This window comes from Populus trichocarpa, chromosome 4 (genome assembly GCF_000002775.5).
Source record: "Populus trichocarpa isolate Nisqually-1 chromosome 4, P.trichocarpa_v4.1, whole genome shotgun sequence".
Taxonomy (NCBI): domain Eukaryota; kingdom Viridiplantae; phylum Streptophyta; class Magnoliopsida; order Malpighiales; family Salicaceae; genus Populus; species Populus trichocarpa.
The window spans coordinates 15,648,335-15,664,237 of NC_037288.2; the positions used below are offsets into that span (position 1 = coordinate 15,648,335).

Sequence of the window (15,903 nt, forward strand, 5' to 3'; positions counted from 1 at the left end):
GAAACATTTTAAAGAACATGAAAGAGATGTTCAATGGATTAAGTAAGGTTTGTTGAGGTGTTTAGAAGGAGTAATTAGACTTATTTGTGTATACTATAGAGTGAATGGCAGTGGTTCCAGTAGTTGTTTTCATTTAAGATGGCAGGATGACCTGAGCCTGGGGGCAGGGAACTGGAGTAAATGATAACCACTCGTATATTTAGTAGAGTAAATCCTCCGAACAAAGTCTTTGTTTCATTTACTTTCAGTTTCGTACTAACAAGTTGATCATAAATTAATAATAATAAATAAATAACCATCTTGAATATATATATAAAGATTATTCAATCATTTAGGTAAATTTAAAACTTCATTTCCTTTTGTATTGGCTTATCCTATAATCTTGATAAGCTTTACCTTTATTTAAATGTGTGTTTGATAGTGTGATATATGATATTTTTATAAAAGTATTTTTTAATTAAAAATACGTTAAAATAGCATATCTAAATTATTAAAAAATACATTAAAAAAACATTAATTTAATACTTTCCGGATGAAATAGTTTGAAATGTACTTTGAAAAAAGAATTAAAACGTATTACTAAATAAATCAAAAGTATTTTTAGATCCATTGAAAACGTAAATTCTTTAAAAAATGGGTTATTTTTATTTTTTTAACGTGGGTGTCCGGGCTAGCTTGCGCGCACCTCGACTAATCCCACGGGCCCTGAAGTTAACGACCATGTAAGCCTCCAGTGGCCATTATATGAGCAACCACAGGGTTCGAACCTGAAACCACAGAGGGAGCAAACCTCTTGGTCTCAAACTCTTACCACTGGGCCACCACATAAATGGTTAAGTGGTTTATTTTTTTTTACATGACAAGTTGTTGTTTTTGATAAAAAAAAAAAAAAATTATATATATATTAAACTCATGTTCTCTTCGCTCATATATTATAATAATGCAAAAGGCAAGACATAGGATAGGACACAGAGACATGCTTAGGCTTCTTCATACAATAAGGTGTAGGATGTTGCTTGCAAGCCAGGAAATGGACAAAAAGGAAGCTCTGAGGTAGCTCCTACTCTACTTTAATCACTGTCTTTCTACTCTATTATGGAGTTAATTAATGGTGTCTTAGGTCAAAAAGGCAACAATTTGCCAACCTTAAACAACAATGTCTTCTTGCTTCTAGAACTTGTAAGAATTCATAGTAATTGTAGTATGTGGTGATCTTTCATTGCTCTAGCCATTTTGGTTGATTATTGCAGTCCAAATTCATCATCAAATGGTAAATTACAACACCCCTCCTCACATACCATAAAGTTTTTTGAATCATTCAAGAATCTAAAGATCTGATGAGAGCCTTAAAAACCTTCTTTTAATCCAAAATGTCTTTGATGTTCTCAAAACCATCCCCTAATTTCTTATAAATATTGAAAGCATTATGATACAAAAAGACATTTTTGTAATGCATTAAAACTTTTGAATAATCTTTGCAATTTCATGATATTTAAGGGATTATTGTAATTTCTTTATCAATACCCGACCTATCAAAATCAAATAATATGAATATAATAAATGATAGCAGGTTAAAAAACATGACGTGTCAAGTAACGGGCCATGTTTTTTAAAATCCAGTCTACTTAATCCAATCTATTATATGTTCAAAACTTATAATTTTTGTTATATGATTTTTTACATTTGATTCTTTAATTGTAAACTCAACCCATGAAAACAAACAATATAAATCCAAATATTTATAATATTCATAAAAAATTTATCCCATAAAACCCAAACATGACCCAGTAATAGTAGGATTTGGAACAAAGTTTTTCAACTTTCTTTCTATCTTTCACCTTTTTTAGTTAAAGAAGGAAACAGATGGAAGGCATGGCGATCCCCAAACCCAGGTGATGATCCTGAACATTTGATATCACTTGTGTAAGGGATTTCCTCATATATCCAACTTCTTGTTCAAAAACAGAGATATGCAGGGCCAGGATTGGAAGGAGACAAGTCCAACTTTGATTCACAAACCCAAAGAAGATGAAACTAGAGCAAATGGAAGGTTGTTAGGGCACAGCAATAGAACCTAGTATCTTTTTTTTAGGGCAAGATGAAGAAGAAAGAAAGGAGTTGGAAAACACAGTTTTCATTATTGAATTTTCTTATGCACAAACCCAAACAAGTCTTCTAATGCATAAATGTGTGTATGAATACAACACTTCTTAAATTCCCATACAGTAGCTCTACTCTGCCACTCTTAAAAATAAATGCAATACAACACTGGATTTCGATCTATCTATTTTCGGAGTCAAAGTGGATTGTGTTCGCAATGTTCGGTTTACTTAGCAGCTGTAAACTTGTAGGAAGCATAAGAAAGAGTGCCATTGCCCCAGCTATGGTGCAAAAGTTTTGCCTTGGCGTTTTCACCTGCAGCTCCCATGGCTACATGCAATGGGTAAAAGTGGTCTGGCCAAGGATGAGCCTTCTTTCCATACGGTGCCCTTGAGTCGTAGTGATTCACATCTTCATATCTTCACAAAAAGAAAAAACTTGCTTAGACGAAAATCAAACTGTGGAAACTGATAGTATCCTCGATTAAGATGATAGAGTGGGAAGCATTTTCATGCCCAGGTAATAGAATAAATTGAAAGAATCCACAGAATTGATCATGTTAAGCCCGTTTTAAACATGGATTGAAATTCTCAGCAGCTGTTCTATGAAACAACAGCTCAAATTTAAAATGCTACCCAAATGATGATTTTATCTGCAATATGTAGTTTACGCGGAGAAAAAATCGAACATAATCTTGGAAAGACACATCTAAATCCTAATAAAAGAGAATTCAATCGCTTCAATCATCAAGAGTAGAGATGCCCAGAAGAAAACAAACCATCTTTTTGAACTCGCAGGATGACAGCTACTCAAATTAATCACTTCAATCATTAAAAGTAGAGTTGCTTAGAAGACAAAAGGTGATCGTTTTGAATTCACGGGAAACAAACACATAATTTCCTAATCAATCACACGCTCTGATACGATAAGATACAACACCAAAGATCTCAAGAACTACAGAATGGAAAATGTCCACGACCAGATATTTTTAGAACTAGAAATTATCGAGAAAGTGATAGTTGCAAAAACCATAGCCCTGCCTCCTAATCCATAGCCCCTACCATGTGAATGCATGTGTTCCATCAATTCCACAAAGACTCCATCAATTACAGGATGAATATATATATATGTTGTCCTAAACTGCACGTAATAGAGTATACTATAAGCAAGGAATTTTCCAACGAAAAAATTACCTTCCTTCAAGAAGAGCATTTTTAAGCCAAGTATCAAACTGCGAAGCCCATGAAGGAACAGGAGTGCCCTCGGGATGCATGGCCCCCAAGTTGTGAGTAGTAGCTCCAGATCCCATGACGAGGATACCTTCCTCCTTGAGGGGGGCCAACGCTTTTCCCATGTTATAATGGTAAGTTCCATCTCTATCTGACTGAACTGAGAGCTGGCACACTGGAATGTCAGCCTCGGGGTACATGAACATCAGAGGAACCCATGTGCCATGGTCAACTCCTCGTTTTTTATCTTCATGAACATGCTTGAAGCCATTTTCCATGAGCAATTCCTTCACCCTCTTTGCCAATTGTGGTGCGCCTGGTGGTGTATATTTGAGCTGGTAGAAGGGGAAAATTATTGGAAACATAAACAAAAAGATCCAGCTAACCAAGAAAAAAAGAGAGAAAAGTTCCGGCCCAAAAATCCTAACTAATTGGTTTGCGGCCAACCACATATATCTATTTTCTCCGATGCCAGTCCTATTTGTAGCCAAACTTCCTGTGAGATGTTCTGTTCAAATTTAATATAATTCTATACATGTACATATCCGAGTCGCTATAGAAATAGTCTATCATCAATAAGAATCCAAGGACTTTCAAGACCTCTTCGCTTCATAAGGCTAGAAAGATCTACAACTCTCATAATCTTACTCATAATTGAATGCTTTGTTTGCCTTTCAATCATCACCTAGATGCAATTCTTCGAGGTAAGAATATTTCAACAGATTAATAACTTTCCAATGCAGGAGAAAGCAACAGGCAACAACGGCCTTACGGTCTAAAACTCTAGATACTACTCTACATCTTCAACATTTTACTCACAGTTTCAACATTCAATTTCAATTTCAGACTCCAAATCACACAATTAGATCATACAAACAAATAAAAAAAACTTAATTCTTTTTCCTAAATATCTGATCATAGTGACTCTCAAAAGTTAATCAAGCTACAACTAGGGCAAAGTCTGAATAACGCAGATGAGAAAAAAACCTTCAAGAACCAAAAAGCAGAAAACCTTTCAAAGAATCTGCATCTGCATAAAACAAACTACTACTCTGATGGGTATGTCCAACGTTTGACCATAGTTATGACAATGAGTTTTAGCTTCAAACATGGAAAAGAAGCAATTGGCCCACACAAATCAACCGAGGACATTCTTCTACCTAAATATCTGATCATAAACTCTAAGAGATTAATCAAGCTAAACTCTCACCAACCCAGATAAACAACAAGCAGATAATACCATGCAACTTTAATAGGTGTGTTCAACGTTTGATCATAGACTTATCAATGACTTTCTGCTTCAAAAACAATCAATCAAAGACATTCTTCTATCTAATGTCAGATCATAAGCACTCAAAAACCAATCAAACTAAAACCTCAGCAACCCAAATAAGAAAAAAAAAAAACAGAAAACTCTTTAAGGAATCAAGTACCTGGTACATGGGTTTGGGGAAGCCATAGAAGTCATAAATGGTGTCATTAATATTAACAACATTAACTGTTGGTTCTTTGGTGTCCCAATGTCCGGAGATAACAAGAATGGCTTTAGGCCTTTCTTTAAGAACAGTTTGTTGCCATGATTTCAAGAATTGCCTCGCTGGTATGCTTTCATCGATCGCCATCATTGGGGATCCATGAGAGATATAGACCGTGTCCATCAAACCCTTCTTGCAAAAAGAAAAAAAAAGTGTTGTCTTTTGGATTCAAAGAATGAAACTAGCGCATCAACGACTAGAATAGGTTCCCTTCTTACAGAGCATGTACATCTATATATATATATATATATATATATATATATATATATATATATATATATATCGAGTTTGGTTTGACCTTGCTCTTGTGGATGATGTCCTTGCTGACGTTGTTTTTGTTGAATAGTCAATTTCACATCTGGTCTCCAATCTGATGTGTTTTCTAATATGCGGTCAGTAGTCAATTTGACAACTGGCCAGCAATCACATCTCTACACTACCGTGTGTTCATGATGATATGGCTTACGAGTAATCCGTGTATGTGGCTGACATCATGATCCATGTTCAAAATAAATCACGTATTTTCTTACATAAATTCGGGGTAATAAATATTCATTTTAAAGCTCGAAATTCACCTGTTTGATTTTTTATTCTAATAGTGTTTTTAAAAAATTTATATTTTTTTTATTTTAAATTAATATTTTTTTGATATTTTCAAATCATTTTGATATGCTAATATTAAAAATAATTTTAAAAAAATAAAAAAATATTATTTTGATACATTTTTAAATAAAAATACTTTGAAAAGTAACCACAACCACACTCTCAAACAAGTTCGGTCCGACACTCAAAGTTTATACAATAAAACATTTAATATCTTATAAATATACTGAATTAATATTATGATTATGGTGTGTAGAAAAGGTTGAAGAAACGATGATAATAATTTAAGAAGCAAGAAGTAGTCTCCAAATGCTGAAACAAATGATGAATTAGATAGTTATTAGGTTTGATTAGGGTATACGCTGAGATATTCCATTTAGAACCATGTAAGGCTAGATTAATTTTTTATTTTATTTTATTTTATTTTATTTTATTTTTATATTTTTAAATTATTTTAATGTTACAATATAAAAAACAAGTTGTTGTTTATCATGAATGAAAGAATGAAGGAAGCAATGCATTTTAATTAGATGGGAGAGAGAAAGAGTGTGTGTCATCTTGAGACCACCTCAAAGTCAAACCATTAGGTGTTTACCTAACCCCAACCCATTCGTGACAGCATTCTTCTCTATTAAAATAAATTATTTTTTTTATCATTTACTCAATTTATTATTAATTAATTTATGTAGCCATCAACAAGGAAATGTGGTCGTCTTTTTCAATTTTATCTTCAACATTATTTTTTCATTCTCATTTTTTATTATTAGATTTCATTAATTTATTTTAATTTATTTTTTATAGAGTTATCACAATCTTATAATTTAGATTCCGCGGGCTAATTCGAACTTACTCAGATTATTTTTTATTTTTTTTTAATTGGTTTTTTTCTCAACTTTATCTTTCAAAGATAGGTTGATTGATAATTAAGTTTTATATTTTTTTTCTTTTTATAATAAGGTTATCACGGTCTCATAACTCGGGTTGTGGGTTAATCCGATTACCTCAAAGTTTTTTTGTCCTTTTTTTAATTAAATATTTTTTTTCAATCTTATCCTTCAATATTGGGTTGATTATGAATTATATTTTATAATTTGTTTTGGTTTTATTTCTATGAGATTATCCTAACTTTATGACTCGGGTCACAAGTTTGGTCAGTTAACTCGGGTTGACTTATATGATTTTTTTTGTGTTCTTTTTTTTTTAATTTCATCTTGTAACATTGGGTTGACTGGGAATTAAACTTCGTAATTTGTTTTGATTTTTTTTTCTACGAGGTTATCTTAATCTCATGATTCAAATTTGACAAGTTAACCCGAGTTGACTTAGACGATTTTTTAATTGAATTTTATTTTTAATTTCATCCTTCAATATCGTGTTGATTGAGAATTGGACTTAATAATTTTTTATTTGCTTTTTACTGGGTTTTAGGGTTTCATGACCTAGGTCAGGGATTTGGCAAGTTAACCTGAGTTGATCCGAGTTGATCTAATATACTGGCGTCTCAATATTTTTTTAAAAAAAGATATCATCTTGAATTTTTTTTAGTCATACTACTTTTTTACCATTTGTTTGGGTTGTTTTTTAACCTACAAAGTCGATTAGGTTATATTGAATCAACACCGCATAGTTTTTCTTTCTGCTAGAAAACATGTTAATAACACCTGAATTTTTTTTTTCACATTTAACAAAAATTTAATTTAACCCACAACGTAGCGCGAGCAATTATCTAGTTTTAATCTAAATAGGGTCTTTCAATTGGACTTTACAAATGAAATGTTTTAGTTTTGTTTAATTTAATTTGTTGTTAATATGATGTGAAATTGCATTAAATTATGGCTATGTTTTTATCACTACTTTCTCCAAATTCCTACTTGGAGCTCATGTCAATCTATTCAAGAAAACTAAAACAAATAAAACGCTTTTTTTTCTGAAAGATTACCCATTGAAGCCCTACAACGAAAAATCACAGGAAGAAAAGGTCATTTTAAGACAAATAGGTGTGTTTTGTTTTCCAGGAATAAAGTTTAAAGTCAAGGGTTAAGTGGGTAATGTCCAATTGATGGGGACCTAATTGGAGATTTATTTTTTGTTTGAAGGGCCAATTGGAATTAAATGATAGTTGGGGGATAAGTAGACACTTCGCCCTTTAAAAGCTGAAATAAGTTAACTATTACACTTGTTAAAAACATTTTATCTTGTATTGTAATAAAATACCTAATTAATATTCTCTATCATAGTTTTTCAGATCCGCCCCGTCCAAGACCTGGATTTCAAGTTTTGATCGGGTTATCGGGTCGCCTGGATCAATTCTTTTTTTTAATCAAAACGACGTCGTTTTAGTAAAAAAAAAAAAAACAAAAGTCAACAGGTTGCAACTGAGTTTTTGACCGGGTCAACCAGGTTTTTCCTTCCTCTATTTTTTCTTCAACCCGGCCCGGTTCCAGCCTCGAGTCCTAGGTCGACCCGCCGGGCCGGGCCGGATTTCAAAACTATATTCTCTATTCTCCTTTTTAGTAATAATATCTTTTGTAAATATTTTTAAAAAAAATTATATAACCAATTAAGTATATCTTTAATTAATCATTGTTTTTTATTTGAATATTTAATTTTTAAATACTTATTGGTTCCCAAAGCACTCATCACCTAAGATTAATATAAATTGGTTCAATACATTATTTAAATAAATTATTTCTCTATCATAACTGAGATCTTTTTTAAATATATTTATAAAGATAATATTTAATGAAGGTATTTTTTTTTATTGTTATGCAATCTATATTAATTAATTGAATCTCAAGATTTTTTACAAGCTTTACGGATTTAACTCATTTTTCTTTTTTCATCTAGAACTTCTTGATAGTTTTCTTGATTCTAGCGCTGCCACATGGAATATTTGAGTGATTTAGTTGATAATATACTAATTAATTAATTAGTAATTGATTAAAAATCAAATTATCTACACAAGTATTCTTCTTAAGCAAGACTTTTAATGATGAAAAACAAAATTACATAATACAAATTAATCACTATAAAATATATTAAATTAGCAGAATAGGATGTTCATTTTTTGAACAAGTCAATATTTCAACGTATCCAATCAGAAAGATTGAAGGTTAATCATCTAATAGATGGTTTAATGGTAAAAGTTTGGGATTAAGGGGTTTGCTCCCCTGTGGTCTTAAGTTCAAGTCCTGGAATTAGTCGAGGTGCGTACAAGTTGACCCAAACACTCACGTTAATAAAAACAAAAACAAAAAGATCGAATGTTGAATATGTATTATTTGTATATGTATTATTTTAAGTATCATTCTTGAACAAGACTTATATATAATTATTTATGTCTTTTATATATTTAATTTGATCTAAAAAAACTTATATATATATATATATAAACACAACAACTCAGGAGTCTACCGGCATGTTCAAACTCGGCTAGTTCAAGTTTGAACAAAAATATTCTAAAGTCATACTTGCTGCAATTTAAAACAAAACCACTAGAGCAATAAAAAATATATCTAACAAAACTATTAAAAAATGAATTAAAAACCCTTTAATTAATTATAAGACAAAAACAAGTCTTGGTGTTTCCCAAATTAATTATTTCATTTTTTTATAGTTTTGTTAGATATTTTTTTTTTATTGTTCTAGTGGTTTTGTTTTAAATTGCAGCAAGTATGACTTTAGAATATTTTTGTCCAAACTTGAACTAGCCGAGTTTGAACATGCCGGTAGACTCCTGAGTTGTTGTGTTTATATATATATATATATATATATATATATATATATTGTGTGCTATTTTGTTGGTCGTACATATTGAGATTATATGGAACAATAAGAAATTAAGTGGAATTGCATGTGGTTATTCACATGATTACAATTTTATAGCTACGTGCAATGAATACGACATTAATTCGAAAATGTGAACGTGAGATGGATGCATGGATAAAGTTGCCATAATTAATGAATAATTATATTGTAAATTTGCAGTTCTAACACCTAAACTAACAAAAATATATATAGTTTGAGGTTTTTACTATAACACGATGGTAATTTAGTTCTTTTCATGGGTCCTTTAGTCATTAAAATATTATTTGGGGCTATATTTGTATTTTTTTGAAATATGATTTTACTCCCAACTTAACAATTTCTTGAATAATTGATAAAGGATGATTTAATCATTTCAAAAACTTTAAAATGTTAAAATATTAATTTACCCCTAAGGTAAAAAAACTAAAGTGGCTAACCAAGGGTTTTTTTGGTTTTTTTTTACAGTTTAGAAAACAATAGAAAATACAATTATACTTTTAGAAAAGATAAAAATCAAGGCATGTATCTAGGGGCATTTGTATACTTTCACGATGGTGTTTTTTTACGACTTTTAGGTTCATGAAGGGCAATATGGTATTTTTAATTTGAGAAACTATTTATTTATTTGAAAAAGTTATTGGAGTGTGTCGTGAACGCATCAACAAGTGGGTGTCATCCGCGGTGTTTGGGTGGCGCCTACGGCACCATCCGATAGCCAAACCTGTCCTTCCATCATGAACTTGGATGTGATGTTGTGTCTTCTTCTTTATGAGGTGGCATGTGGAGGCAGAAGATTGTCGGATTGTTGTCAATGGTCATTTCTTTATTTTCTATCTCTCGTCTAGAGCAAATGCATCTTTATCCTCTTATCTTTAGATTTGTTAATTTCAATCCTTATTTTTTTTTTGTCATTAGTTCTATTATAAAAGTTTTAAGTATTTTCAATTTAGTCCTTGAATTATAATTTATCATATATTATTTTTTCCAACTCAATCCTTATTCTTTTAATTTTTGATTTTTTTTCTTGGCTCTTTTATTAAGTTTTGTTAGTTTTCAATTTGATCATTTAATCAAAGTTTTATGTTGTTTTATTGTTTTCAATTTAGCCCTCATTCTTTTTATTTAATTTTCCTTTTGTTAAAGTTTATTTGTTTTTAAATTAACCCTCCAATTTAATTTTTTTTATGTCCTCTAATTTATTTTTTATTTTATTTTTCTCACTCGTTCTTTTAATCATAATTTGTGTGTGTTTTTTTTCTCTGGTTTTATCCTTCGACCTTTGAAGATTTTGTGGTAATCTTCAATTTCTTCTCTATCAATTTATTATATTCTCATGGCCTAGGTCAAGGATTTTGCAAATCTTTTTTGAATAAGTATTTTTTAAAAATAAATTTGTTTTTATTTAATTTTTGAATAATTCTTTTTATTTTATATAAAAATAAATAATATTTCTGATATGTTTGGTCTTGCATAATATTTTTCTCTTTTATTTTATTCAATTCATTCTGCATTTGTTTCTGTTTCTATTATCTTTTATTAATTTTAATAAATAAATTCAGTTGACACAAATGAATAAATATCTTATTTTATAAGATCAAATATCTTGGTCTATATCAATTTTTTAATTTTTCTTGTTTTTTTTGTATTTTTAGTGATTTGTTCTTGTTTATTTCTATAAATAATTATCGATATATTTAATTAGATGTTTATATGAGATTTTTACTTCGAATTTTTTGAAGAATATTTTTCAGAAATATTTATAACCCATGGTGGCGAGTGGGTGATATAACTAGGATATATGTGTGTGTATGTATTCTCTTTTTAGCTTTTTAAATAATTCGATTATGCATGGCCCCGGGGGGTTTTTTAAATAAGTCCATTTTTTAAAAAAAATTAACTTGATAAAATATGTTAAAAAAATAAAAATATTCGCGCCTTGTTTTTAGCAGATTCTGCTATGTGAGCACACTAAAGAAATCTCTCGGAGAAGACATTCCCTATCAAAATACGTGTGCCAATTTTCATGCAACCCAAAGCCATGTGCAAGGCCACACCCTTTATTAGTCCAATCCATTTATTATGTACACGACATCCATAAAAAATAATAATAATCATAAACTAGCATATAATTAATTAAATTATTTAATTGTACTGCTTATGGACATGATAAAGCTATCAATTTGTAACCATTTAGTAGGTGGTATAGTGATAAGAACTTCAAATTAAAAGATTTGTTTCTCTTGTAGTTTCAAGTTCAAGACAAGTGATTACTAATATGATAGCCATTAGAGGCTTACCTGGTTGGTTGTTCTCTTTTGACAACCAACCAGGTACAACACACGTGTCTAGCTTAAATTTTTTTATTCAAGTATAATTCTAAATCAAATCGATGAATCAAGTTGAAACTTTACCGTTTAAAATATTTTTCTATATTAAAATAAAATTTCAGATAAATCAAAGCTTGAAAAGACATTTCAATATAAATCGATAGCTTTAGTTAACCATAAGAAGTATAGTCATTCACGAAATCATCATTTTAAAGCTAGAAATTCAAAAGGCGGATTCATCTACAAAATTAGGATAACAAATAATGAATTAGAATGAACTAAAATTAATAATTGATCCCTTGATGTTAAATAACAAACCAAATAAACGACATTTGTTTCGAATATTAGGGACCTATTTGAGGAAAACATTAGTTTGCAAACCTAATTTGACAATTGTGTTCCAAATTTTAACCGATCCTTTTTTTCTCTGTTTTTAAAGACTTGTTAAAACTTGGCCTTAGCAATACCTTATTTTCTGTACAAAAATTATATATATAAAAAATCATGGTTCATGCTTATAAATGCTACATCCACCATCTCATGGACGAATCCAGCATGTGAGCAAAAAAATTAAATGAAGGATATATCATATGGAAACCGATAATGGGTTTTGATAGATAGAAAAATTAGAAAAAATTATAATAGATGTTTTTTTTAGAATGAGAAAATAATCTTGGGAATTAAAATGGAAATGAGAAATAAAAGTTAAGAAAAAACAGCGTGAAAAAATATTGATGTAAATCCAAGTTAAAAATCAGAAATGTTACTGTGAAACTATAGTAAATATATAAATGAAACAGATAATGAAAATGAAAAATAAATATATTTTGAAATAAAAAAATGATCCCAAGAACTTATCAAAAATAACTAATATGATTCTAGCAATAATTGAATAAAAAAGTTCAGATTTTGATATAAAAACACCTGCTGACCAGTTTTATGCTATCAAGCATAACTCTTAGTCTGACTGTCAGATTATGCTGAAATTTTACGATGAGCCTCCTCCTAACACATTGCTCTATCTTGGGATAAAATTTTAGGGTAATCGAAATTTGAGAAAGCCATGCGAGAACATCAATAGTCAGACAAAAATAACATGTCGGCTCATTAATGGTGTTTTCATAAATAAGCTAGAAAAACTGGAAATTTAGCTTCTTCTTCTCCTTTAAACTGCTGGCCAGTGCTGAAAAAATAGAAAAGAAAAAAAATTGAGAGCTTCCACACTAAAACCCCAGAGAGAAACTTAAATGAGAGAGAGAGTATTGAACACATCTAACTCAATAATTAAAGAGAAAATCAAGTAAGGGAAAGAGTAGAAAGAGAAAACTCGCAACATTAAAGAAAAAAAAAAGAGAAAACTCGCAGCATTAAAAGAAAAAAAAGAGGAGCAGCAGAAAACGTGTAAGACATTATAAACTCGGTTGAATAAGTTTAAGTAAAGATTAACAAATTTTATGCAAAATTCTTAAATTTTAAATTAGGATTCTTAAATGTTAAATTGAGAAAAAGTGAAATTGTGAAAATATGAAGTTCTTGAGATGAAATAGGATGTAAATGACTTTAAATAAAACATAATTGAAGAAGAAAAATTGACTGTTAATATTTAATATGTGTTGTTGTGTTGATGATGATTAAAAGAAATTTAATTATGCTATTTAGTTGTAGTTGAATTTTCAATGTAACTTGAAAAAAAAACCTATGAAAAAGTGATTAAATAAATAATTCATGATTACATGTTAATTGGTTAAAATAATAGTCAGTCCAAGAATAATTGGTTAAATAATTATTTGGTTACTTATATTGAATATTAAATATTTAAAAGTATTGATAATGAGAAAATCCTTCAATACTTTTAACATATGAAATCTCTAGGCAACAATTATGAATTATAAATAAAAAAAATTGAAAGCATTTTTGTAATATATGTAAATTTTCAACTTTATATTAGAAGCTTTAATTTTGTTATATATTTATATTATTTTGCCCCTACAGAAATTGTATCCTGGATCACTGCCTGCACCATCTCGATCACCCTATATCTCTATCATGTACTGAAATTTATTAACATCAATACACAGAATATATAGTTAAAAAAATAACACAAATTCATGTCCACAAGAACTCCAGCAGAACTTGTAACGTTGATGAAGATTTTATTTAGGCGCTGTGAACTGGTAGGAAGCATAAGAAAGGGTGCCATCAGTCCAGCTGCTGTGCACTAATTTGGCCTTAGAATCTTCACCTGCTGCACCCATGGCTACGTGCAGTGGGTAGAAGTGGTCCGGCCGAGGGTGAGCCATTTTTGGATGTGGTGCCTTTGACTCGTAGTGATTCACATCTTCATATCTGCACAAAAAAAGGATAGTTAAAACTTCAATGGTGAAGATTTAATGAGAAGACACCAGCCAAAGCAATGGTGGAACTAGAAAGTGTCAGCAACAAATATGAAAGCAGCAAGAATCATGATCGTATCAAATCTCTTAGATAGTGTTCGGCAGACAAAGGAGACGGACACAGTAGGGGGAAGAGAGGGGACATGTCTCCCTCTGCTTCTATTTTGAAAAAAGCACATAAATCTACTTCAAACCATTCCAGAGACACAGATTTACATTTGTATGTATGCAAGCTGCATTTCCATTAATGCACGAAAGACAAAATCCATGACAGGATTGAGAGATTGTAGAGAATAATGCCACAAGAGAAACAAGCAACTTTCCGAGAAACATTTACCTTCCTTCAATAAGAGCATCTTTAAGCCAGTTATCAAACTCCAACGCCCATGAAGGAACAGGACTGCCATCAGGTAGCCTGGAACCCAAGTTGTGTACAGCAGATCCGGATCCGAGGATGAGGACACCTTCCTCTCTGAGAGGGGCCAAAGCCTTCCCCATGTTGTAATGGTGAGTGCCATCTCTATCGGATTGAACGGAGAGCTGGCACACCGGGATGTCAGCCTCGGGATACATGAACATCAATGGAACCCAAGCACCGTGGTCGAGCCCTCGCTTCTTATCCTCATCAACATGCTCAATGCCAGATGCCAAAAGCAATTCCTTCACCCTCTTCGCCAATTCTGGAGCTCCAGGTGGTGTATACTTGATCTAAGAAAAGCAAAATAGCATTAGGAAAGAATGATTTGATACTGAAATAAACAAAGTCTCCTCTTGATCCTACCTAGTCCTGTAAACAATTCTGTTTAGAATTTAGATCAATAATCAATTACAGTTCTTCAAGTCTTGGATTGTCTTCATTTCCATAACAAAATCACAAGACTTAAGAATTCATGGTAGATTAGATCCAGTTTGCTTCTACAGAATCATCTTGATGTAACAATCATTTTAATTCAACAAATCAATAATGGCTTTAAGGGGTGCCTCAAATTCTACAAACTACTTACAGATCAGGAGCATGTTTACCATCAACACAAATTCAACAGTGAAATCGAAATGGATCATACACGATTTTATTTTTTCTTAAGAAAAAAATCACCTTCCTATTCATAAGGAAACTCATCTTCCAATCCATAGTTGCGTGAAATCAGAAGACCCCAGATAACAAAATCTCGCAGAAATCTAAAAGCAAAAAACTTTGGAAGAAAGATTGATCAGGAGTACCTGGTACAAGGGTTTGGGGAAGCCATAGAAGTCATAAATGGTATCATTTCGATCAACAACATTAACAGTAGGTTGTGCAGTCTCCCAATGAGCAGAAATAACGAGAATGGAACTTGGTTTCTCTTTGTAAGCACTTTGTTGCCATGACTGAAAGAATTTTCTGGCAGGTACGGTTTCATCAATGGCAAGTGTTGGAGCTCCGTGTGAGAGATAAAATGTTTCCATCAAAGCCATTTATTAATTTGGCACAAAGAAAAGGAAAACCAAGAAAACAAAGACAGAAGTAGAAGAAGACAATCTCCTTCTTTCCTTAAATAGAAGAGAAGAGAAGCGGTGGCTGCAAAGAGTTACACGCGGAGATGTGTTCGAATGAAAGAGTAATGACTTGCTGAGGTAGTTGCTTACGCTGTTAAGCACGCGTACTGCAACATTCCGTGACAAAAATATTCTCACATAAATCTTGTGTTTATTTTGTGCTACCTAGTTATTTATCCATGAGATGATTTTTGAAAAGTATTTTTATTTATTTTTTGTGTAATTAAAAAATATATATTTGTATAAAATTTAAAGATTTTCAATTTTTGAAGAAAAACATATGTTTTGATGGATGAATTATTATTTTTTATATTAGGAGCATGTTATTTAAATATAAAGTAAAGACAATTCAAACGAGTTTTTAAAAAAATAA

The 15,903-nt window shown here is 31.1% G+C and overlaps 2 protein-coding genes across 2 annotated transcripts; both read right to left on the bottom strand.

The window, feature by feature from the left end:
- Window positions 1-2,118: 2,118 nt before the first annotated feature.
- Window positions 2,119-5,154, bottom strand: LOC7463018 (4,5-DOPA dioxygenase extradiol). Its single transcript, XM_002305977.4, has 3 exons — window positions 4,763-5,154; window positions 3,294-3,664; window positions 2,119-2,519 (listed from the first exon to the last, which is right to left on the bottom strand). Exons 1-3 carry the CDS (start codon window positions 4,985-4,987, stop codon window positions 2,327-2,329), a joined length of 789 nt encoding a protein of 262 aa, XP_002306013.1. The 5' UTR covers window positions 4,988-5,154; the 3' UTR covers window positions 2,119-2,326.
- An 8,374-nt stretch (window positions 5,155-13,528) lies between these two features.
- On the bottom strand, window positions 13,529-15,653 carry LOC7463019 (extradiol ring-cleavage dioxygenase). The gene is made up of 3 exons (XM_002305978.4): window positions 15,216-15,653; window positions 14,332-14,702; window positions 13,529-13,947 (listed from the first exon to the last, which is right to left on the bottom strand). Exons 1-3 carry the CDS (start codon window positions 15,447-15,449, stop codon window positions 13,755-13,757), a joined length of 798 nt encoding a protein of 265 aa, XP_002306014.1. The 5' UTR covers window positions 15,450-15,653; the 3' UTR covers window positions 13,529-13,754.
- Window positions 15,654-15,903: the final 250 nt, after the last annotated feature.